Raw genomic sequence first — 25,720 nt, 5'->3', positions numbered from 1 at the left:
CTTTAGTTCAACACTGCTGTCTGCCGCGGGGCATGGAGAGAGCTCCAGCCACCACCTGCCACCTCCCCCTATCTCCCGGAGCGGCAGGGGGAGGGCACACGACAGGCTGACCCAAGGAGGCACGGCCTTCGGCTCCACTCTGAAGGAGACCAAGATTTCTTTCCCAAAGTAGAAAAGATAGGACTTTTTTTTTTTAAGTCCAGGAAGGATGAAATAAGTTTTCCAATCACTTAAACAATATGAATATCCAGCTTTCCTCCCACTATTTTTAGGTGGGCAGGCTCTGTCCCAGCTCAGACCTATTATGAAAAACATGTATGTTGCTATAAAAAATGCTACGGTTTCTGCCAGAGTTTTTATGCTAGGCTGCAAATCAACCATGAAATGCGATTTCCGGAGATAAAGCAGTTTGGACTTTGTGAACTTGGATGTCAAAAATCACATTCATGTCAGAAATGCCCCGAGGCAGCCCAGGCACCCTCCCTTGCTCTGGCTTTGGCTAGGCCAGACTCAGCCAAGTCGACACCCAAGTCTGCCCACCTCAGAAGGGCCCAGGAGGTGCCTGCAAAGTGAGTGCGGCTGGAGAGTGGCACAGCAACAAAGACTGAGGGCACAGGGAGGGGGCATGTGCTACGACAGATGGCGAGGCACCTGGGACCTGTACCTGCACATTTTCCAGACGGCTCTGAAGCTGGCTTATATATCTAAAGGCAGCGGTGAGCAGGCTTGCTTTGTGAAGAGCCACACAGGAATGACAACAGGCTTCGCAGGCTGAGCCGGGTCCTGTCACAATCGTTTGTATGCAACTGAATTACTGCCCTTTAAAAAGGCAGAGGGAACTCCCTGGTAGTCCAGTGGTTAGGACTAGGCACTTTCACTGCCAAAGGCCTGGGTTCAATCCCTGGTTTGGGAACTAAGATCCCATAAGCCTCTGCAGCATTGCTGGAAATTAAAAAAAAAAAAAAATGTAAAAAGGCAGAAATCATTCTTAGCTGGAGGACGGTACAAAAAGATGCCAGAAGGGCAGGATTTGGTCCAAGGGCCTCAGTTTGCTGACCCCAAGTCTGAGATCTTTTCCAACTCTAAATTCTTAAACAACAAGCACAGATGCTCAGCTGTAATTCAACAAGCTGAATTTTCAGAAGTGACATTCTAGAGTTCGAGACTGGAATAATCCAAGGAACATTTTCTACATTTAACTTAGCAACTTACTAAATATGGAAAAAAATAACAGCTAATAACCTACATAACTAAGAACCCTGCATTTTAAGGAATACATAAAAGTTACATTAGTAACTAATAGGAATAGCCTCACACTAGAGAGTTAAGAGTATTTTAAAGTACCAGCCTTCATTTTAAAGTCTCAACCCACGAAGCTATGCTCCCACTTCAAGAACTTAGAAAATGCGAAAAATAAACCCAAAGCAACCATGTTGACGTATGGCAGAAACCAACACAATATTGTGATTATCCTTCAGTTAAAAATAAATAAAAAACCCAAAGCAAGCAGAGGAAGGGAACAGGATAACAGCAGAAATCGATGAAACTGAAAGCAAAAAACTATAGAGAAATCAGTGAAGCCAAAAACTGTTTCTTTGAAAAGGTCAATAAAAGTGACAAACTCTAGCAAGACTGATGAAAAAAAAAAAAGATACAGATTACCAGTATTAGGAACCAAAGAACTAGCATTCTAAATGCTGCAAACACCAGAAGGATAATAAGGGAATCCTACAAACAACTGTATACACATCAATTTGACAATTTAAGGAAATGAACTAGTTCCTCAAAAACACAAACCACAACCCGCCAATATGTAACAGGTAATCTGAACAGCCCTATAACTTAAGGAAATTGAACTTGAAATTTTAAAATTCCAAATAAAAGAAATCTTGAGGCCCAGATAGTTTCACTAGAGAATTCTACCACACATTTAAAGAATTAAACACCAATTCTACATAATCTCTTACAGAAAATAAAAAAGGAGAGAACACTTCCAAATTCATTTTATGAAGCCATTATCCTAACAGCAAAACAAGACAAAGTTAGCCCCAAAAGAGAAACCTACAGACCAGACCAATACCCCTCATGAACAGAAACACAAAAATCTTTAACAAATTCTTTAAATCCTTAATTAATTTAGCAATACAGGAAAATTATTATGTACCATGACCAAATGTGATTTACTCCAGGTATACAAGTTCAATACTTAAAAAAAAAAAAATCAATCTGATGTACCGTATTAATAAACTAGGGAAGAAAATAAAAACACATGGTATTAATTGATGAGGAAAAGTATTTGATATACTTCAACACCCATTCAAAATAAAAGCTCCCAGGAAATAAGAACAGAGGGGCATGTCCACAACTTGATAATATCTACAAAAAACCTACAACCAGCATCGTACTTAACGTTAATGGACAGAATGCTATCAGTAAGGAGGCAAGAATGTCTGCTAAGTACTGAAAGTGCAGCCAGCTCAGTAAGGCCAAGGCATCAAGATGTACTCACGGTGACCAAGCTAATAAGTGGTAAAGCTAGGCTCCAAAGTCAAGCAACTGGGCTCCAAAGATCCAGTGCTTTTAATCTCAGCACAGTTTTGTCTCCTTTAGTTATATATGGGCCAAGAATAAGCCATTTGTCTCACATACCAACACATCAACAGTGGTCATCTACTTGTCATAAGATGAGAGATCTGGGTTTTTCCCCATTTCCCTACACCCTGTAGGTAGTCTAAAATAAGCACATAACTTAAAACGAAAACACCTAAAAAGACAAATGTATAAACCAATACTTGAACAGCTTCTGCAATTTCTTCAAGGAAAGCCACACCCTCTATGCAAAGAAAAAAAATATGCATGCGAACTCTATTAACAATTTAACATCCGCAAAATGCTTTCTTTTTAAATGACCTATCATATTCCAAAGAGAAAAACTGGTGTTAAGCTCTTTTCCTCTCCAACCTAGACAGATCCCATTTAGGAACATCAAACACTTGGACTGACAGGCCCACGACTTCCTACAACCCCAGAACTAACAGGGCCACTTAGCTACAGCATTAAACAGTTCAAAAATTCAGTGTTAAACCCCTACTGTTTTCCCAAGTGTGATCCACAGCACTGGTTCTAAGAAAAGGGGTCCCATAAGTCAGTCACAGGATGTAATACACGGCACGGTGACTACACATCGGTGACTATAGTTAACACCATACTGCATATTTGCAAGTTACTGAGATGTTAAAGTTCTCACCAGAGGAAAAAATAATTTTCAAATTATGTATGGTGCCAGATGTTAACTAGACTTACTGCAGTGATCATTTTGCAATATATACACATATTGAATTATGATGCTGTACACCTGCAACGAATACAATGCACCTCAATAAAAAAAAAGAAAGGGCTCCATGTTGAACCCAGTTTGAGATCTCTTCTAATATTTTCTAGAAATTCAGAATGCCCGTTATCCTATCAGTACTGCTTGACCACTGTAATCTGCATTCGGTGTTAAAAATAACAGTAGCCTAGAAACTGCTCAGGAGTCTCACAGGAGAAATTTCCACTCCAGGGGAAAAGAGAGTCATGCAACAGAAACCCATGGAAGTGTTATCTTAAAAATCAAAATGTCATCTTAAACTTCTGCTTTAGTAAGTTAGAGTGGTCCTTTAAGCAGAGCAACCTTCAAATCACATGCCAACCCTTTATTTTCTGCCTCTTTTTTTGGCAGCAAAACTTTCCTTATCTTTCAGTAAGTGAAATTCACACCTCTTTATAACTGATCATCTTTACCCACTGGCAGAATTTCAAAATGCTCAGCGCTAAGTATTGCAATTAGTGTAAAGTGTTTTATGTATCGCTTGACACTCTTCCAAATATTTTATTGGACATCCCACCCAACAACACAATGTGTGGGATCCTGTTATCACTGGTGCCTTTATGCAAAGGGTGAAATTAAGGTACATGGGAAACTACCCAAAGGGTCAAGTCAGCTCAGGATCCCAGAATTTGCTACTGGGTCTCACCAGCTCCTTTTGACTCTGCAACTTAGTGCATAAATATCTTTCATCACAAGTACAGCCACTAGTGCAGGGGCGCTTTCCAGAACATAAGCGACATCGTCAGTTTAACGAAATGCAAGCCCACCACAACTTAGGGCTGCAGAGTTGTCTTTTCCCGGGGTCTGGAAAAGTGCCTAGCTGTAAGGGTTTAAAAGAGCATTTGTGCAATGGTTTACATACTTGGTTTGCAGAATTCAATTGAGGAGGTTTCCCGACTTTTCAAAAGAACTGAGCCTGTAATTAAACTACCATGAAATGGTGGTTGGAGCCACAGCGCACACCAGCAGGTTTAGGTTACAACTGCAGAGAAATGGTGGATTAAAATGCCCAGAATATGCGTGACTCCAAAAACTAAACTCAATAATAGCTTTCTTGAACACGTTTCTAAACAGATGCTCAACCACAATCCAGTAACTTGCAAACTAATCCTTACCTGCCAAGGGTTACTATAACCACGGTGGTCTCGATTCAAATTACAAAGTCCATAATTACAAATCTTTCCATGGTCCCAAGTTCAACACCAAACGCTCTAACTTTTCAAAGTTTTGAGAGACCACAGCACTTCAGTCTACCTCCCAAGAAGGTAGGGAAGGCCTTCAAATAAAACCATTTACATTATACAATTAAGAGGATACAAAGAGAGACTTCCCCGGCAGGCCAATGCTTAAGACCCTGCACTTCCAGGGCCAATGCTTAAGACCCTGCAGGGAGTGGGGGTTTGATCGCCGGTCAGGAAACTAAGACCCCGCATGCTGCATAGGGCAACCAAAAAAAAAAAAAAAATAGGAGACAAAGAACATTCCAAACTGCTAACTCCTCCACTGCAAAATGAAACCAGCTCTCCCCCACAAAAATAAAACAAAAAACCCACAAGACAAACCATCTACCAGTTGGTTATTAAACTGGAAAACACTTTTTAAGAAACCATCACCTGCAGAGCTTCAGATTACTTGAAAAAAATACCTCTTGTTAGCTGGGGTGGGGATTATTCCTAATACCTGGATTATAGAGTCAATTTCTTAAACAGCTATCATCCTTTCCAAAGCATCTAAAACAACTAGAGAACTACCAAGTAAGAACTAGGTGAGGATTTTTGATATAAAGCAAAAGTATTAACAATTTTACCATATGCTACCTCTACAGGCTTAAAGATACGGGTATAGTTTCAGAACTACTTGAAAAAACCATTAAGGTTTACACAATTTTTAAATGGCAAGCTCACAAGATGAATTCCGAGCAATGTGCAATTATTCAGCCTGGGGTCAAATAGAGCACGATCAGAGCTATTAAGAGGCTTGCAGAGTTGGGAGCGAAGAGCATGCCAAACGTAGGCTGACTCCAAGGAGGGACCTCCCCAGGCAGACTAGAAAACATTTTCAAAGACAATTAAGGTATGAGAGAATACCTACGTAACACAAAAAAATACCTTCCCTGGGGCTGTTAGAAAATTAATTCTAAGTCCAGGTGCTATGTGGAAACACAAGGAGTGTGAGACTCAAGTGTGTGTTGGGTGAGGATACAGAATGGGTAGAAATGGACCTTCATGGACCCTGCTGATAAGGACTCTCAAGTCATTCTGTAGCGTGATGAGAAGTCACAGGAAGGCTTTGAAATGGGAAAAGGGGCAGGGATCTGTTGACTGAGCCCTTCCCCAACAAGGGAGACAAGTTGAGAGATTGTGGCCAAGAACAGTAGCCAGGGGAAAAGTGAGCAAGGAATTTGAGAGGGTAGCAGGTACAATCCACAGGACTTAAAGACGTGGATGGGCATGGTTTCTGGTACAAGGGGGTTTTTGTTTTTAATGAGGATCCTATTACTGTGTGGTGGTTTTCATACTTAATCAGCATCAGAAGTGCTGGGAGGAAAGCTGGTTAAAAATGTAAATTCCAGGTACTACCCAGCCCTCAAAGACTGTGATTCATGTCAGTCTAGCGTGGGGCCTGTGAATGCCTTTTCCCCACTCAGCAGCCGCCCCAAGCTTCATTGTTAAAGCAGGGGTGTGGGTGTGGGTGGTGTCATGGTGGTGGATAAAGTGTAATGGGACAAAGATAATGATAATGCCGAAGGGGAAGGGAGAAAGCTTTTTCTACTCTTGAACAAAAGAACAAAAAAAGCCAGATGCAATAAAAACTGGCTTAAGTTTTATGCTTATAGTAATAGCTACTGAAAATACACAAAGATGATGTTTCCACCAGAAAGCAGCTCAGTAAACGCATGCAAGAACAGGAGCTTGGTGGAGAGGTCTATGGTTCAGGAACTCAGGGAAGGGTCACCTGAAGCCACAGGCTTTGCTGGGTACGAAGCGCTAACGGACCTCAGTGCAAACCTCAGGGGAAGGTAAGGCCCATCCTCCACCCTGCCGGCACCATGGAGACTTCCAAAAAGAACTAGGGAAATTTTGCTAATGATTGGCCACCCAGATCACAACTCGGTTAGAACTTACACTGGGGATTTCTCTACCTCAGCACCAGACATGATGGCTTGTCAATGCTGTGCACTGTAGTATGTTGAGCAGCATCCTTGGCTGACTGGATGCCGACAGCACCTCACCAAGCTGAGGAAACAGCGATAAATTGGTGGAGGGTGAAGCAGGGGACATGGCCACTGAGAAGCACTGCCTTAACTCAGACGCTTCACAGTTGTGCAATGAACAAAAAGGCCTTGGAGTCAGAGAGACAGGGCTTTGAATCACAGATACCCCACTTAAGAGAAAAACTTCAATGTGCTTATGTGTTCACCTTTAAAATGGGGATAAGAGAACCCACCATATAGGGCTGTTGTGAGGATTACATAAAATAATGTCTTCTGAGCTTAGGGCAGAGCCTAGCCCAGGAGACAACTAGTAAACATTGGCTTTCATGTTTTCAGAAAGATGTTTTGAAGAAGCAGGGACATTTGCTTATAGCTTTGGCCTCGGTGGAAGTGAAGTGCAGTGAAGTCGCTCAGCTGTGTCCGACTCTTTGCGACCCCATGAACTGTAGCCTACCATGCTCCTCCGTCTACAGGATTTTCCAGCCAAGAGTACTGGAGTGGGGCGCCATTTTCTTCTCCAGAGGATCTCCCGGACCCAGGGACTGAACCCAGGTCTCCCGCATTGTAGGCAGACGCTTTACCATTTGAGCTACCAGGGAAGTCCTAACCTCCTCCCAAAAGGAACAATATAGAGAAATGACAGTCCCAGTCCTCTCTCTAGCTCCTAGGATCTACGGGTTGACGGACTCCCAAAGAGCCACTAGACACAAATCAGGGGCTCTGTGAACATAGATGAGAAAAATATACATCCTTATTTTCACTAACTGAAACTTAACATTTTATTCATTGCTGCTTGTAAAACTGCACATTACCAACTACCTGGCCGTTGTCACAACAGAAACGCAGTTTTTGCTTATTTATCAAATAACAGCTGAAATACCGATTTTCATGGCTCTACTTCAAAATTATGGAAATTATGAGGCCCGAAGCTAGACTATGTTTTAATGCATTACTAAAGAAGCATATGTTACTATTTACTATGCCACATATTAGAGGGTTTATTTTGAAGATGTTCTTTTTTTTTTTTTTTAAAGGGTTATTTTATGCATTTAAAATTCTTATGCTGAGAAGCGTTCCACAGGCTTTCCCAATGAGGGTTAAAGGCGATATGATTTAAGAACCCCTATCCTACACCTTTTTTGGCTAAGCCCTTAATTCCCAAGGAGACTTATGTTGTTTTTGTGTTTGTTTTTGGCAGTGGCACCCGCTTGCAGGCTCTCAGGCCCCAACCAGGGACTGAACCCAAGCCATGGCAGTGAAAGCCCAGAATCCTAACCATGAAGCCATCAGCGAACATCCATGTTCTTAATGTATTAAATAAGATTTTTGTTATGAAACTAATTTGTTCATTTGAATGACACAAGTCACTTTGTTTCCCTACCTCAACTATAGATCAGTGGTCCAAAAGGCGGACCCAATAGCACTGGCCACGTTTCCCCACTCAGGACCCATTCTCCACGTTCTAAAGGTAAATGTGTGCCTGGTTTGCCTCTAGTGGACTTTAGCTTTCCACCTTCAACGTAACACCAATCAGGTACTGTATTTAACCAGTACTTCTCAAACATCTATGATGCATCAGAACCAACAGGTCTGTATCCCAGACCATGAAGGTCAGCTTCCAAAGATACTCCCAGCCCGGGGATGAAATGGACATGAAAAAGAAGAGTGCTACCTTGCCAGGGCAGGCAGAGGTCACGCGCACCTCACTCTCCTCTACCTATAATGCACACTTGCTGGCTGCCTCATGTAAACAAACCACGGGTTCTCCACCTGCCTGGAGATGCTTAAGCTATACCAATGTGGGACATGTTTATTCTTGTTAGCCTCAGGCTGAGAAATCACAGTGTTTTCTAGGCTCAAGGGTCTTCACAGTCAAATACTTCACTTACAAGATCAAAGATGAGATTTTTTCTTTTCAGCAGCAATTAACATTTCCTGAGTTACCTCATCAACCAGAACTAAACAGGCACAGCCAGGCCCAACCTATAATTGGCTGCAATGGCCCAGTGGCTGCTGGGTACTAGCTGGCTTGCAGTGGTAACTATATTATACAGAATCACAACATAGTAAAATAACTAAGTGGTTCAAGTTTAATTCCAATAAAATCACATCATGGAACTGGAGCACTAGGAAGGATTACTGACAAACGGGAAAAAGAACATGATTCCAGGCTCCACAGGCATTTGACTCACCCTTGAGTCACATCCAATACTCACATGCCAAGGGTAATGTCTTTTGACTCATTATTATCAATTAAAATAAATGTTTTTGGAGACCTCACAGGTGGTAGACTTCTCACCAAGTGCCCCTTAATGAGAACCAAAAACTTGGATCCTAGTTTAGCCAGATCCCTTTATTTTACAAGGGTGGATACCTAAGGCCAGCCTCCCCCCAAAATCAAGTGATGGGGGAATACAGTAAGAATCAGGGTTCTCCTTCTCCAGAAACAGTTCAGCAGGGACTCAAGATCTAACACAGATGCATACTCACATGTCCCCTTAGTATCTCTTTCTTCATCTTGCCATCAAAACTTTTTCATCTTGAAGATTAAGAATCCGGGAATTAAGAGTAACTGGCTGGGAATTCTCCTCAATCTTTTTTTTTTTTTAATTTTCTCTGCACACAACTAAATTATTTAGATGCTACTTCCACACCTCACCAACTTCGAACCTGCCAGCTTCTTTCTCCTCCTCCCTTCCAAACTGCAGGTCCAGAGTTCTCTCTCCCTCTCTAGCCAGTGACTGCCCCAAATGTACAAGTTCTCTAGTTTTTCCCCTGGCTTCTACAAAGGAACACAGAAGGCCATTGGGAACGGCCTGAATTAAGCTGAAAAGTGTTTAAGGCTTCAAGCAAGGGCACTTAGATTGAGGGAAGTGCCAAATCTTCCAACCTCATCGTTACCCTCCTGACAGCCTAGAAAACCCACGTTCAATGAGAACAGGTGAGTGTTCACACATGCTTGTCACCAAAAACTCAACTTAGCAGCTTAGTGACCTTGAACCACTATTTTTTCCCCAAGCCTCACTCTCCTCACCTCTAAGTTGTGTATGCTAGAAGCTTCACTAAGCCCTAAAGCTAGCAGGCTAATTACTCAACAAAACCTTTTTAGCTATCTGCAATCACCATTTCATCTCCTGATTCTCCCCAGCCATCTCCAGCCCCACACCAGAAAGGAGCGAACTAAGAAATGCTTTTTTCTCCTTGTCACTTCCCCACCACCCAAATAGCCTGATACTACTTAACAACCTTGCAGTGTTTTACAGAAACTCCATTGAAAAGTCCGGGGCGGGGGAGCCCTACGAAGTGTACACTGTCCTCCATTGTTACCATAAGGCTCAGAAAGGTTGAGAAAGTCACAACCAGAGCCAGTTAGGACACGACGCAAACGTAGGTCTTCCTTCTGTCCCTAAAGTCTTATTTTTTCCTTCTCATCTTATGCCTTTGGAAAACATTTACATTGGGAGAATGCTGAGTGAGTACTCAGAAGTTAAAAAAAAGGGGGGGGGCGCTGGGGGAGAGAAAGTGTGAAAGTAATGTTTTCAACAGTAACAGAAAAGATGGCTCTAGCCAATAAGGAAGAAGACAGTGAAAAAGCAAGACCTGGGTGAGACCTCCAAGTGGGACGGACGGGAAGCGCAGATTCAAGTCTGCGGCACTCACAGGTTTAAAAGCCACCAGAAAAAAAGACCAGCAGTCCTACCCCTCCCCCCCCCCCACCCCGTGTTAGAAGCACCAGAAAAAGGCGTGGAGAATACCCTTCGTCTCCACGATTCCTGCAGTCGGTCCGGACTTTCCCAGCCCTCTGTTCTGGCCGGCTCGCGGTCTTCGAAGCCTCCCTGATCCCGAGACTTAACAGTTCCCGCGCTCGGACCTCAACCCCCCCACCCCCGCCCAATAATAATATAATCATCGTTTCCTTTTCCCCTGCCCCGTTCCTTTCCGGGGGAATCTGTCTCCTACGCAGTTGTCTGAGAATTCTGCGAGCGCGGCGCGGTCCTGCCCCAGGCCGGCTCCCACGAGGGGAGCCCCTGCCCCCGGGGAATTCACCCGCCTCAGGGAACTGGGAACGGGGAACGGTCCTGCGGGTCGGCCCCCGCGCGCGCCCCCACCCCGGAGTCTTCATCCCGCGCGGGGGACGCGAGGGGACCCCGATGGGGACGACCGATCCCTCGTGGGACGCGGGTGGACGACCCGGGCCCCGGAGGCCGGCTCGGTCCGGGTCGAGGAGGGAGCCGGCGCGGCCCCTCAGGGCCCCGCGCTCCTGCCGGGACCGAGCGCGGCGGGAGGAGGAGCGCGGCCTCCGCGCGGGCGCCGGTGCACGCGGCAGCCGGGGAGACGCCCGCGCCGGAGCCGGGGCCGCGCGGCCGTCCGCATTGTTCGGCCCGCGGCGCGCGCCCCGCCCGGCCCCGCCGGCCCCAGCCCGCTCGGCGGCGGGAGCGACAGGGCAGGTGGCGGGCGCGCGCCCTCACCTTTGGCGCCGAGCATGAAGTCGAGGGTGCTGTGCCGTGCTGCTGCCATAGTGAGGCGAGGCCCTGGGCCATGCCTGGGGGAGACGGCCGGGGAGACTGGGGGGGCCGCGCGGCGTGTCAGGCTGCGGCCGGCGGGGAGTGCGCCGCGCCGGGGAGGCCGAGGGTAGGAGGTGGGAGGGGCCGCCGGGAGCCACCCGGGGCGCCGGGGGCGGGGTCGAGCCCGCCTCTGGGAGGGAAGAAGAGAGGACGACCGCAGCCCGGGACTCGGAGCGCCGGGTGTGAGGCCGCGCGAAGGCAATGGTGGAAACGTGGGCGCCGTGCTCCCCGGCGTGCGTCACCAATGGCCGCGCCCCGCGCCGAGGATCGGGCGGGCGCTCCCGCCGTCCGTTAGGTCACCTTAGGTTTAAACCGCGCAGCACGACTTCCGGGGGGCCCACCCCCCGCACTTCCCCCAGACCGGCCCCCAAGCCCAGGCCCCTCTGATTTCCTGGCCAAGCCAAGAAAATGAAATGCTTGGATCCACCCTGGAGTCTAAAAGCACTGCCGCTTTTTTCTTAACTCTTCAAATGCTACAATTTAATCCATTAGAATTGTGATTTCCATTATCATCAGCCAGGGCCAGCTCTGCGTTTCAGCACCGAATAGAAAGCTCTTGGGTATTACATGTTAGTTACCTACGTTTTTTGTGAAAAATGGGCACCGGGAAGAAGCAAGTGAGAGGCAAACTTGGTTAATGTTAATTTGAAAAATTACAGCTTCTAGAGTTGCTCGTCCATCACTGATGGCTGGCTCTGTTCATGGCAGTGAACCTTTCTGCTGCGGGCTTCTCTATGACTTCGGGGTTCTAGCTGGTATTCAACAAGATGTGCAAAGGAGAGGACATCAGTATCTGGGCACTAAAGCCTTCTTGATGACACTATCACTGGGCAAAGGCCTCCATCATCACATCAGTCCTCTGTGCCTCTCCCTGCGTTCCCAAGTTCCTCAGGAATTGCTGAAATGGCCGGACAAAGTCTAGATCAGTGAACTCTACTTCCTTGTTACAAGCCCAGGGCGAACCTAGATATTAAACTTTTCTCTTCTGCAAACGCTCCCTATTGGCAATTTTGCCAAGTCCTTCACCTTTCTTCAAGAACTGGGCCAATTTCTTCATCAGTGGCCTTCGATAGACCATCCTGTTAAGAACTGGATCTGCTTTCAGCCCCTACATTGATTTTCTCCTGCCCAGGCCACCTGTTGGTTGCCCTGAACGGTTTCCTTTCATCTGTGGATCCCAGGGTCCTCAATTTCAGTAGCTATTCTGCTATCTTGGCCTTCAGTCTCTAATCTTCAGACTGCAGCTCCTGTTTGCTTCCTGGAATGTTCTCCAGTTCTGGCCATTCCTCTGGAGTTAGGGCCCTGGGAACCCAGTTGTCCTTTTCTGCCATGTTGCAGGGGCAACAGGGCTCTGACAGGCCTCCTCAGGCTCAGAAGGGTCCTGTACTTGGTTTAACTTTCTGCTCTCACTGTCTTGAAATTGTTAATAAATCTTGAATGAGGGGCCCCTTGTTTTCATTTTGCCCTGGGCCTGCAAATTATGTAGCCAGTCCTTCTTAGCAGCTGGTGTCTTGGCAGGGCAGCTGACAGCGGCCAGAGCTAGTGCCAGGCCTTGACTCTGCAGGTACAAAACAGACAGAGAGGAAAATCAAGACACTCTGCCATTAACTCATCAGACAGCCACAACAAAAGCAGAGTTTAACAGAAATGCTTCATAATGTTAGCATAGCATCAGAGATAAATGGGCCTTGAAATGGAGCCAGCATTGTTGGGGTAATTTTAAGCATGTTTACAATGCCTGTATCACTACCAACTATAGGATCCTGGCAAGATTGTTAAAGGTAGGACATGGACAGGAATCAAAGGCTTGAGGCCTTTTTAAATACCTCCAACTGGGCTGTGAGTACCTATCTAGATTCTGGAAGGTGTTGTCCTTGCCTGGGTTTTATAATCTAGGCCCCTCGCTTCAAGGCCCGTTAGAGGACGAATAATCACTTTGTTTGTGGAAACTGTTTGTGTTAGAGTTGATTGGTGTCTTCTGTGCAACTGTGGTCACATCAGAGAATTCAGCAACTTACCCTGCAACAAAAAAGCAGAAGAGGGACTTCTTTGGTGGTCCAGTGGCTGGGCTGTGGGATCTAGTTCCCCAGTGCAGGGGACCTGGGTTCCCTGGTTGGGGAACTAGATCCCACATGCCATGACTTAAGAGCCCACATACTGCAACAATCTGACCCAGTACAGCCATTTTAAATAAATAAATTTTTAAAAAACAGAAGAGACTTACCCAACTCCAGCCTGCATTTTCAAAGCAACTTCCTCATCATCAACAAAATCTTGGCAATGGTGAAAATGTAGACATCATGGATTAATGTCCTCTTGACTGCCCTCATCTATTCTTGGCCCAAAGGAGTCCTGAGACAGAGAAAAGCAACGCCTGGTATGTGACAAAAGCTGGCCAGGCACTCTCCTGTTGAACACAAACAATTCCCCAGAACTCCAACATCAGACGAGGGCACTCTGAGTTCAAGATGGGACTGAACAAAAACAGGACCACTCTGGAATCTTGTGAGAACACGGAACAGGAACTTGTCCAAACCACCAAAATCACCCAACGTCCCTGGGTCCTGGCTCCTAGGAGCGACTTTGGCTTGTTCACCAATCCCAGCCTTAGTCTGGTCTTCCCCCTGCTCTGTAAGGTTACTAAGACACCCCATCAGGACTCAACCCTGCTTCCTGACAGCACCCAATCCAGAGCAACGCCCAGCTTCCTTCAGCGTTCCCCAGAGAACCCAAGCCAGGCCCCACTGCTACATATGGTCCTTCCTGAGCCCTCTCTCTCTGTGATGCCCCGTGGATCCCCGCGCTGCAAGGCTATTCCACTGCAGGTGTTGCTACGGGGCGGGGTGGGGAGGGGGCACAGTGGTGGTGGGTGGAAGATGGTGACAATAAGATTAAGTCAGTACTTAGAGGGGAAAAACTGCAGGTGACCCTCTTTGCAAAATGCTACTTACTGTGAGACACTTCTCTCATCCAAAACTCATGTTGCAGGGGTCCATCTGCTTATTGGCAGTCATGCCAACTTGCACGTCCGCAACAGTTTGTAAAAACTCAGAAGAACCACACTATCCTGCACAGTTAATAGCAGTAACTACCTTCTGGGAAGAAGAAAATCGAAAACAGAAAAAAACTGTGTTAAAAAGGAGAAGGCAGTGGTGGTGGCAGGGAAGTGGGGGTGCTAACTGGACACCTCCTTAGGCTAGAAGAACCCAGAGGCCACCTATTGGGCTACAGTCCAAACCTTCCTTGTGCAGAGAGGTAGGGGACCAGCGGAGAGTGCTATCCAGCAGCCCTTTGTTTTACTGTTTTGTTTTTCGCTTTTTCACCAGTTCACTTGGGACCCTTGGAGACATTCTGCCTCCCTCCCTCCTGTGTACAGCTGTGGTGAAATCACTTCCTTTCTTAAAAATAAAAAAGAAGAACTGGCCTTAGCTGTTAGGGTTACAATGGCTGACAGAAATCTGGATCACTCCCCCACCATTTCTCAGATGAATGTGATGCCCCGCCTAGCTAGTTAAACATGATTTAAATTTCTGCTTAAAAAGAGTATATGTCCGAAAGGGGCCTGGAATCCTTGATACAATGATTCTCAACTTGGCTGTACACTGGAATCACCTAGGGGACTTTAGAAGCTCTTGCTGCTCCCTGAGCCTGCAGCTTAGGCATTGGGTTATTAAAATAAATATATAAAAACCCAGGAGATTCCAATGTAAAGTGAAGTGTGACACTGAGAGATCCCAAAGCATTGTAAACCCCATAGATAAAACCACAAGGATGGCTCTGATACAAGTAAATAAAGACATTCAAAAGCCAGAAAATAGCAAGTGTTGACAAGGATGTGGAAGAATTGCTGGTGGGAGTGTAAAATGGCAGAGTCATTGTGGAAGACAGTTGGGCGATTTCTCAAAACACTGCACATACATTTACCATGCAACCCAGCAATTCCACGCTTGGTATATATACCCAAGGGAATGGAAAAACAGGAGTTCAAAGAGAAGCTTGTACACGAGTGTTTACAGCAGCACTATTTATAGCCAAAAAGTGGAAACGACCAAATCTCCATCAACAGATGAATGGATAAACAAAATACTATTCAGCCATACAAAAGGAATGAAGTACTGATAAATGGCACAACACAAATGAACCTTGAAAACATCATGCTAAGTGGAAGATGCCAGTCACCAAAGGACAAGCACTGTATGATTCCACTTGAGATGTCCAGAACAGATAAGTCCATACAGACAGAAACAGGGCTAGCACTTGCCAAGGGCTGGGGGAAGGAGGGAAGTGAAGTGCGTGTTTAATGGGTGTGGGGTTTCCTTTGGCGGGGGATGAAAATGTCTTGCAATTACATACAAGTGCCCAAATTGTAAATGTACTAAATGCCAGTGAGTTTTTCACTGTAAAATGGCTAATTCCATGTTATGTACATTTTACTTCAATTAAAAAAAAAGAAGACTAAGCCAAATTTGTAAGGTAAAGCTCTGTAGAAATTTTTATTAAGTGAACTACATCACCCATAGCAAAGTTTAAGTAAATGCCTGATGGAGTGGACTTGAAGTGAGAAAGTGAGATGTTTGCAAAATGGAGCAGAATTGAAGGCTGCTGTGAAACCAGCCTCACGGTTGTGGTTTTCCCAGAGAAGAGCATCCTTCGGCCTCAAATGCTAAGTTATTGAATCTTTACAACAGCCTTAAGAGGTAGGTACAATTATCCCCATTTTACTGATGGATTAACTGAGGCACAAAGAGGTTATGTAGCTATAAGTGCTGGGGCCAAGACTTGAACCCGGGCAGGTGGCTCCAGAGTCTGGCTATCTACCCTTTCATGGTGCTGCCTCTGATCATCCTGCCGGTTGTCTCAAAGCATCCCCATTTTTCTTACAACTCCCCAAAGCTGAGGGGCATAAGTCTGCCCACCTCCCATCAGCAGACGCTCCCTCTCCATTACAGAGTATGCGATTGGAGAAGGTGTCCTGTCTCCCTCCTCTCTGGAGCCATCGCCTATCTCTACAAAACAATTTCTAGGGTGAATTCCTACCAAACCTCCTACTAGCTGTGTGACAGTGGACAGGTTCATCAACCTCTCTGTGCCTCCTCTTCCCCTCCACCACCCCACAGCATTACTCCAGTTTGAGAAAGCCTGACTTAGAGGGAAAATTGGAAGCCTGAGGCTCTATTGCTCAGCCCGGAGAAGACACACAGGGCCAAACTTTTTAAAGAGAACCTCCTTGAGACTCTTTACAAAGTGCTCATTGCTCCAAGTGAAATGCTATCCAGGGACTTCCCTGGTGGTCCAGCTGTTAAGACTCTGCATTTCCACTGAAGGAGGCACAGGTTCAACCCATGGTCAGGGAACTAAGATCCTGCATGCCTTGCTGGTGTAGCCATAAATAAATAAATACTTAAATTGCCATCTGGAAAGAAAAAAAGAAAAGAAATGCTGTCCAATCCATCCCATTTCCTCCTTTCTTCTCATTTCCAGCAAAGAATGACGCCTTATGGGGAAGGGAGACTAAACTGTTGTAAGGCATTACCTAAGTGCCGATGCCCAAATAATGACACAATCAAAATTGTTACCAAGAAAATAAAAGAACATGTTTTGGTCCCAAAAGTAATGCCCTGGCTTCTCATCTGAATGCAGCATTCACTACAGTTATACTCAATGCCTGCTTAGTTGCTCAGTTATGTCCGACTCTTTGCAACCCCATGGACTGTAGCCCACCAGGCTCCTCTGTCCATGGGATTTCCCAGGCAAGAATACTGGAGGGGGTTGCCATTTCCTACTCCACACAGCTATATTCAAAGGTGTAACTAAATTCTCAACTGTTAGCACTGCTGCTGCTACTGCTGCTAAGTCGCTTCAGTCGTGTCTGACTCTGTGTGACCTCATAGACGGCAGCCACCAGGCTCCCCTGTCCCTGGGATTCTCCAGGCAAGAACACTGGAGTGGGTTGCCATTTCCTTCTCCAATGCAGCAAAGTGAAAAGTGAAAGTGAAGTCGCTCAGTCGTGTCCGACTCTTCACGATCCCATGGACTGCAGCCTACCAGGCTCCTCCATCCATGGGATTTTCCAGGCAAGAGTACTGGAGTGGGGTGCCATTGCCTTCTCCGGTTAGCACTAGTTACATATATATAATACATTTCTGTTGTCAAACAACTATCTGCTACTCTGCTAAGTCACTTTAGTCGTATCCGACTCTGTGCAACCCCATAGACGGCAGCCCACCAGGCTCCCCCGTCCCTGGGATTCTCCAGGCAAGAACACTGGAGTGGGCTGCCATTTCCTTCTCCAATGCATGAAAGTGAAAAGTGAAAGTGAAGTCAATCAGTCATGTCCGACCCTCAGCAACCCCATGGACTGCAGCCCTCCAGGCTCCTCCATCCATGGGATTTTCCAGGCAAGAGTACTGGAGTGGGGTGCCATTGCCTTCTCCGTCAAACAACTATACTTCAATAAAAAAAATTGTGATAAACAATAGATACATACTTTTCTATCATATTGATTCCTTGCTTCCTCTGTCTCTAGGGAGGTAGCTTGCAGAATGGTTAGGATCACAGCCTTTGTCAACCACCCTGGTTCCTAATTTTGATTCTTCCATTTGCTTGCAGGTGACCTATGGCAAATGATCTAATCTTTCTACGTTTCTTCAACTATGAAGGAGGTATTGCAACAGCATCTCTTTCCCATGATTGTTCTGAGGATTAAATAAATTAGTAGAAGTATAATAGCACTTCAACAGTGCCTGGCACATAGACCACCCCATGCAATGATCAGTTATTAGTGAGTTAAGACTAATGTTTAATTGGTAGTTTCCTTTGCCCCAGTCCAAATGGTGAGCACCTGGGGGTTTAGAGGGCAACTCCCATTTCAGTTACCATTTCCCTAGGGGAGAGGTAAAAGATTTGCAAAGCTCACAGAGGGTCCACTTATCTTAAATGTATTTGCTACAACTCAGCAGTCAGAGATAGTCCCAGAAGCTGACTGCACTGGGATTGGACATAAGCCACCATTTTGCAGCACCATGCCCTTTCATCTGCTGGGCATTTGAGTCTTTGTCCTCACCTGAAACACCTCCTTTCTCCCGTGGAAAAGCCACACATGAGCATTCAAGGGCCAGCTCAAATGCCACCGTCATCCAGGCAGAGCTGACTGCTCGTTCGCTTGTTCACCTGTGTCCCACAGCTCATTGGTCAGCTCTCCAGTGAAGAACTTCCCGTCTTGCATTAGTGGCAGCATGCTGGTGCTCCTCCAACTAGACCTGTGTTTCTCTCCAGCCATCACTTCTCAAATGAGACAACAATCCAGAAAAAGCACAGCCCAAGTTTAGATGCTTGTTAGTGAAATGAAGGCTCAGGGAGAGGACTGTAAGCAGTTAGGGTAGGGGTCCCCAGAGAAAGAGAACCAGGCATGGCTTTCTTGAAAGGAGAGAAGTCATTTTTGGCCTAAGCCATTTTGTGATCTAAGCCTGGCCGCAATGCTTGCCCTTGAACAGGCCTCAGTAATTAATGATTGCAAGGGAAGTGAGGGGATGCAGGAACAAAGGAAAATCAGTCAAGAAACAATAGCTCAGCAATAAAACAGAGTCCCAGTTTCTCTTTAAGCGATATACACAACAATCTGATACATTATCTTTGAGTTCTGTGGGAACTAAGGCCCGCAGCCAGGTGGAGGATGGAATGAAGATGTTGACCTTTTCTGATCCTTAAGACTTCAGTCACCTAAAGCTTGAACTCTGTCAACCCTTGCCCCAATGCTATGCTAAATTATTCTCTGCCCAATTCACAAATAAGCATGTACCCTTAGTTTAAAACTTCCCGTTTGGTCTTTGGGGAGACACTGCTTTGGGAAAGATCCCCGGTGGGTGTTCTCCTTACTTGCGGCAAGTAATGACTCCTTCCTCCTCCTGATCGATCTCTGGCTTGGCTGTGTCTTTTGACTTGACACCCACCAAGAGATGAACTCAGTTTTTGGGTAACAGAACTCTGGTGCCCCAGTTCCCAGGCCAGGGTTCTTTTCTTTAAACTCCATTGTCCTTGTGTGCAGCTTCCATTATTGAATGTCCACTATGGACCATAGTATTTGTAAAGTACTGTAGGTTCTTTCTCATTCAAGTTTGGATCGCTCAGTCGTGTCCGACTCTTTGCGACCCCATGGACTGTAGCCCGCCAGGCTCCTCTGTCCATGGGATTCTCCAGGCAAGAATACTGGAGCGGGTTGCCATTCCCTTCTCCAGGGGAACTTCCCAACCCAGGGATCAAACCCAGGTCTCCTGTACTGCAGGCAGATTCTTTATCAAATGAGCTACCAGGGAAGCATATGTCATTTCTAATCCTTGCAACCCAACAAGGTTTATCCCCTATTTAAAGACAGAGACACGGGGACTTCCCTGGTGATCCAGTGGTTAAGACTCTGTGCTTCCACTGCAACGGGCATGGATTTGATCCTTGGTCGGGAAAGTTTCACATTCCCTGTGGTATGGCCAATACATAATAAATAAAAGGGTTTGTTATTAAAACATAAAAATGAAAAATAAAGACAGACACTGAGGCCAAGTGCATGCAGGGGTCAGTCTGACTCCAAAGTCAGGAGACTTCTAGTCTATGGTGTTGCCTCCCAGTCCTGGAAGTGAGAACAGAAAAGAGCACTGAATGGTTCATTTAAAACTCACTCATTCTACATGCAGATAATTGTTGTTTTAAGGAAAGGAGAGAAGAAAAGGAGAGATTACATTTTGGCATGCAAAGGCAAAACAATAAATATTCTTTTTTCCTGTTCCTGGATCCCATTACAGCTTCTTCAAAGCAAGTGAATTTATGCATGTTGACACAGCTCTTATTTTAAAATCTTCTTTGGCTCAGTTTTCAGCTTCTTCCCCTTGGCACAACCAGTCCCATGACTCCCCTCTGTCAGGCTCTGAGAATCTGCCCAAAATCATTATGCAGCAGTTACTGTTAAGATCCATGCTACAAAAATAATTCACTTCTCTCCAGTATGCCATAGGGGTTTCTTCTGTTTTTACAGTATATTACGTAGTAGAGCACCATGTTAATCATAAAGGTCTTGGACTTTAAGGATAAATTAATATTTTAAAAATAGATTTGCAAATATATAGTTTTCTCATTATTGTCTGAAATAGTATATATATGTGTGTGTGTGTGTTTTGCTCCCACTCCTGCCTGCTGGGTCTAAGTATATTTTGTTTTGATCTAAGTATACCAGTTGTCATTAAAACTTCACAAGTAAAAATGAATGGGTATTATTTTAAACTTGCTTCCTTTAAGAAAAAAACAGGTTATTGCGCTTTGGTTATTTGCAATTAATCAAAACTAATTCAGAAACTTCACAGTATCATGCTTGTGCAAAATAGAAAATCATACTGCAATGCAAGATGCCTGCCAAATGGGAAAAATAAAGCTCAAAAAACCTTCCATTGCTGTTATAAAACAATGGTAAGATCTCCAATCGGGCCAAACCAACATCATATGCTTCCCGCTGGGATGTACTGAGAAGAACCCAACATCCTTACTGTGGTCTTTTTTGCCAAAAATGAATCTAATCTACTCATGAAGAAACATCAGATAAACTAAAACTAAGGGACCTTCTACAAAATGAATGACTTATATTCTTCAAAAAATGTCAAGGTCAAGAAATACAAAGTCAAGTTGAGGAACAGTTCCACATGAAAAGAAACTAAGAAGACCAGACCACTAAATCACAATTTGTTAGTCTGGACTAGATCTTGGACCAGGAAAGAAAAATAGAAATAGGAGACGTCGTTGGAACAACTGACAAAAGTGAAACAAGGACTGTGGATTGAACAACAGCCTTATCACAGTGGTAAATTTCCTGACTTTGATCAGTGTACCGTGGTTGCATAAGAGAATGTCCTTGTTCTTAGGAATTACAGACTGAACCATTTGGAGTAAAGGGCCATAAGGTCTCCAACTAACCAGTGGTTTGTGGGAAAACAAAAACATGAACGTAAAAATAAAGAGAAAGACAGTGACTGATAAATAAATGGAGCAAAATATCAACAATGGTTGAATCTGGATAAAGGGTATAAAAGAATTCCTTGTACTCTTTTTTACAGCTTTTTAGTGCATGCATTTAAAATTATATCAAAATGAAAAGTTACCAAAAACGTTGAATGTGTAAAAAATGTAAGAATATAAAAAGAAGGAAAAAAGAAAAGCAATGCTCCTGAATCGTATATGACACAGCAGCATCTTAGACAGGTTTAAATATCTCAGTAATAGACAAGCTTGACTTCAGGGAAACAAACAGTCTGCCTTTTAAAGTGCAGGGTTGAGAAAAACAGGAAGGGGGCCTTTTTGATACTTGCAACCCACTGTTCCCAGAGTTAATGAAGAAACAACAACCACCCAAGAGATACGTGCCTTATCTAACCCAGTCACTCTCTACCAGGCCTCCAGGCCTCAGCTCACCTTCACTGACAGCTTTGACACCTGTGTGACCTCAATGCCGTGCTGCTTCATCCTGGGTGGAGTTTTGGCTTCTCTGGGAAGATTCAGCCACCGCCCTGCCTCAATTCCTTAATCTCAACTCCAGTAATTCCGGATACTTGGGGCGGGGCAGGAGGAGGAAGCAGCTTGGTGGAAAGGCCATTGGCCACTCCGAGTATATGTGCTGTACGCATTCTTTGATCATATGAAGACCTTCAGTCCCCAAACCACCCAATTTCCCTTCACTGTATCACTCACCTTATTTCCTTATTCTCTCTATGGTTAGTCATCACATCCTCAACCTCTTAAGCCCTTGTACTTTGTCCCTGCAAACTCCCAACCCTGGATCAATCTAGCCTTTTGCTTCTTCTGGTCCTTCCCACTTGTTGCTCAGGATAATGGGGAAAACCTCATGTTGGTGCTGACTGGTATGTGCGTGCACACACATGTATATGATTATGGGACTATTTCCCCCAACATGATTGGGCTCCCACCTTATTTGACAATCTTTTCTCATCTTTGGTTTTTTTTTTCCAATATTTATTTATTTGGCTGCGTCAGCTCTTAGTTGCAGCTTATGGGATCTAGTTCCCTGACCAGGAATCAAACTCCAGGCCCCCTGCATTGGGAGCATGGAGACTTAGCCACTGGACCACCAGGGAAGTTCCTCTTGATTCTTTTATTCCTTGAAATTATTCCATATTGTTGAAACCTCCTTTTCCCATAGTTTCCATGACATTACTCTCTTTGGGTTTCCACTGCTTCTTTGCCCTGCTCTCTGTTCTCTCTCTACATGTTGAGTTTCTTCAGGGTTCTACCTTGGCATGTCTTCTTTCCTTATCCTGAAGTTGATTCTCAAACCTGGCTGCATATGAGAATTGTTACAGGAGGCAGGTAGCTAGGTATGAGCAGAGAAAGGGATGTGTGAGCCAGATGGCAGGAAACTACACAGCTTGTAAACAGCAGGGGTCCATGGGCAGAAAAGAAAAGCAGGACCTCCAGACTACAGGAAAGCACTCATTTAGGGGGTGAAAAGTGTCCTGGAGGCAGACAAAGAAAGGTGGGCAAAGGTGAGAATCTCCAGCATCTGAATGTTGACTTTTGCTCTTATGTTGTCATTACAATATACTTAGCCTTGCAGATAAGAAGTACCCATCATGCACCGAGGCCATGACACTTCGAATCAAAGCAAAATAAGGACAAAAATCCCTTCTCCCCTTGGGAAGGTGGCAACGGGATGAAAATCAGGGACTATGACCCCCCTCCAAACTCACCTTCCCCAATGAATATTCCACCCCTTCATTTGTACACCCCACATAACCAGCTTGCCAAAGAAACTCAGGGCAGCTATTCTCCTGAAACTGCCCACTCTCATCTCCAGAGCATACTATCACTTAAATCCTCACTTTACTAACTTACCTGAACTCCCTGTCTCATTTCTGAATTTTTTCTGAGACAAGAGTTTTTCACTGGGAACAGAATCACCTGGGAAATTAAAAAAAGTTATCATGCCTGGGTCTCATCCCTGATTTGATTGGTTGGTGATATGGCCTGGGCATTGGGATTTTTCAGTCCCTCTGAGTGACTGTAAGGTGCAGCCAAGGTGGAGAACTTCTTTATCAAGGTTATCTCACCTACTCCTACAATTCTAGCCACCTAGATGCAGAAAATTGCTAAATCTCCATTCCTAGCTCCCACCTTTTCCCTCGAGCTTTGGACATGTCTACTGGTTATGCTCACACCTTACAGCTGCTGAAGCTAAGTCGCTTCAGTTGCATCCGACTCTGTGCGACCCCGTAGATGGCAGCCCGCCAGGCTCCCCCGTCCCTGGGATTCTCCAGGCAAGAGTACTGGAGTGGGGTGCCATCGCCTTCTCCGACACCTTACAGAGTCAAAGTCAAATGACCAAACTGAACTCCTGACCTTCCTCCCCAACTTGATCTTTCTCAAGTAATCTCAATCTTGAGGTATTTACATGTCAGAAAATAGTGATGGTCTGTACCATCACCATTCACTGAGCCGAGCACATCAAAAACTTCAGACTCATTCTTGACTCTTTACCTTCACTTCCCACACTCTACAAATCTCCAAATTTTTCTTAAATCGATCTCATCATTTCCCCTACCCCTTATTCCCAATTACTTACATTTGAGTCTTTTTTCTATTTGGCATAGTAATAACTGGCTTCCTGCAAATTGTGCCCCACAGGCTTCAACAGTTCCCTTTCTGGAATACAAATCTAACGATGAAAAAAAAACCCTTTGCTAAAACTCTTCAATGGCTGCCAATTGCTGACAGCCTAAAGATCAAATGCTTAAAGATTTCTCACAGGGACTTCCTTGGTGGTCCAGTGGCTAAGAAGACTCTGTGCTCCGAATGCAGGAAGCTTGGGTTCACTTCCTGGTCGGTGGAACTAGATCCCACATGCCACAGCTGACACAGCCAAATAAATTTAAAGGAAAAAAAAAAAAAGACTTCTTACAGTCTGGCCGTAGACTTCCTTTTTTGACTCAACTGCTATCATTCTTCCAAAGACACAGGCTCAAAACCTGGTGAGTTACTGCAAGTCTCAGACATGTCAAGGTCTTTCATGACCCAATAATGTTAAGAAAAATTATCCAAAATTTGGGAATAAGATTACTTATCAAATAATAAAATAACTATCCTGTGCTCTTTCAATGTCATACTGGAGGATGTCAGATAATACGATTGTGTTACCCGATGCACAGCAGTGCTGTCCAGAGGAGCCGCACATGCAATTTAAAATTTGCTAGTAGCCATAATAAAAAATAAATAAAAGGAAACTAGAAAAATAGATGTTAATAATGCATATCACTTTACCCAATATATCCAAAATATTATCCTTTCAATATATTAGAAAAGAGTACCAAAAATCATTTTCCTTCAACATTTGCATCTGCCCTGATAAAACTAGTTTATTTTTTTTAAGAATTGATTTGACTTTAAAGTTAAAGCATGTCAATTTCAAAACCACATCTGTCCAAGTTAAGCAAATGCACTAATTTGTGTCTACTTGGTATTCTTTTTTTTTTTAACTTAGTATTCTTAACATTAAACCCAAGGGGTACTATGCTTTTTGAGAAGCAATTCTACATTTGTCAACATAAATGAGGCATTCTTCAAATTTTCTTCCAGTATTTACAGTCTATTTACAGAATGCTCTTACAATTAAAATCTTCTATACATTGATTCATGTTAGAAAAGTGTATAAAATTACTGTTAATGCTTTGAACCATGAAAAAATTTCCACTTTAACATAAATTCTTATACCTGTCTAGCTAAATCATAAGCTTTTCCTTGGACGTTCAAATTTATCTTGTTCATATGCAGTGTGAAATCCATGAGAATACATGTAAGACACATTGCCTGTTCTTAATTATTGTTAATGAATATTTGGCAAGAACTACTTTTGTTTCAAGAAAATCTTGAATTGGAGTTAACAACACAGTAAAACTTTGTAAAACTCTTTGTGGCTCAAGCAAGAAGCGTTGGTAATAAATACAAGATCATTAAATTTACTGTCTACTTCTTTCAACACTTCCATGAACTGGTGATGAGTCACAGCATTTGCATGTATATGCTGAACAATTTTAACAACTGTATCCATGACGCTTTTCATAAAGTCTGTTTCAGAGAATGGAGCACAAATATTTTCGGTATGTGTCATACACTGATATGAAGTCACCAGAAAAACATCAGTTTCTTGTTTTTAAAAATCCAAGAGATCCAAAATTTTGACCTAACAGATGGAGTACTGATATATTTTTTTCATATTTAACTGAATTTCTTCTTTGACAGATGTAAAAGATTCAAAAATATCTATGCCACAATTTTTTAGGCTACGAATTGGTATTTTTTTTGCAAATACAACAGTACTGTGAGACAAAACACACCCAAAGTATTAATAAGACAGTGTCCTGTATCACATGAATCATCGAAAACTAAAGAAAAGTACTTGCAATATTTCCAATTTTTGAATCAATTAATCTTGGATACTGTTAGAAAGCTCTTGTATTCTACAGACAATTATTTTACAGTTTAATTGAAGATCATTCTCTTTTTTTCAGAATATCTTTTTCAGTCTTC

General features: G+C 44.2%; 1 protein-coding gene and 1 long non-coding RNA gene across 3 annotated transcripts in view; both read right to left on the bottom strand.

Annotated features, from left to right (window-relative positions):
• SMS (spermine synthase) overlaps positions 1-11,238 on the bottom strand; it is a 50,425-nt gene extending 39,187 nt beyond the window's left edge. The window contains exon 1 of the mRNA XM_025277152.2: positions 11,054-11,238. Within this exon, the coding sequence (XP_025132937.1) occupies positions 11,054-11,102 (49 nt within the window). The 5' untranslated portion in view covers positions 11,103-11,238. The remainder of the gene's footprint in view (positions 1-11,053) is intronic.
• A 52-nt stretch (positions 11,239-11,290) lies between these two features.
• On the bottom strand, positions 11,291-23,991 carry LOC123332009. 2 transcript variants are annotated; one of them, XR_006548832.2, is made up of 4 exons: positions 18,213-23,991; positions 14,101-14,244; positions 13,374-13,501; positions 11,291-12,707 (listed from the first exon to the last, which is right to left on the bottom strand). It is a non-coding gene; the product is annotated as an uncharacterized LOC123332009 (long non-coding RNA). The 2 variants fall into 2 exon arrangements; XR_006548833.2 differs by lacking the exon at positions 11,291-12,707 and adding an exon at positions 12,727-13,168.
• Positions 23,992-25,720: the final 1,729 nt, after the last annotated feature.

Source organism: Bubalus bubalis, chromosome X (genome assembly GCF_019923935.1).
Source record: "Bubalus bubalis isolate 160015118507 breed Murrah chromosome X, NDDB_SH_1, whole genome shotgun sequence".
Classification (NCBI taxonomy): Eukaryota; Metazoa; Chordata; class Mammalia; order Artiodactyla; family Bovidae; genus Bubalus; species Bubalus bubalis.
This window is presented reverse-complemented; position numbering and strand designations above follow the sequence as displayed.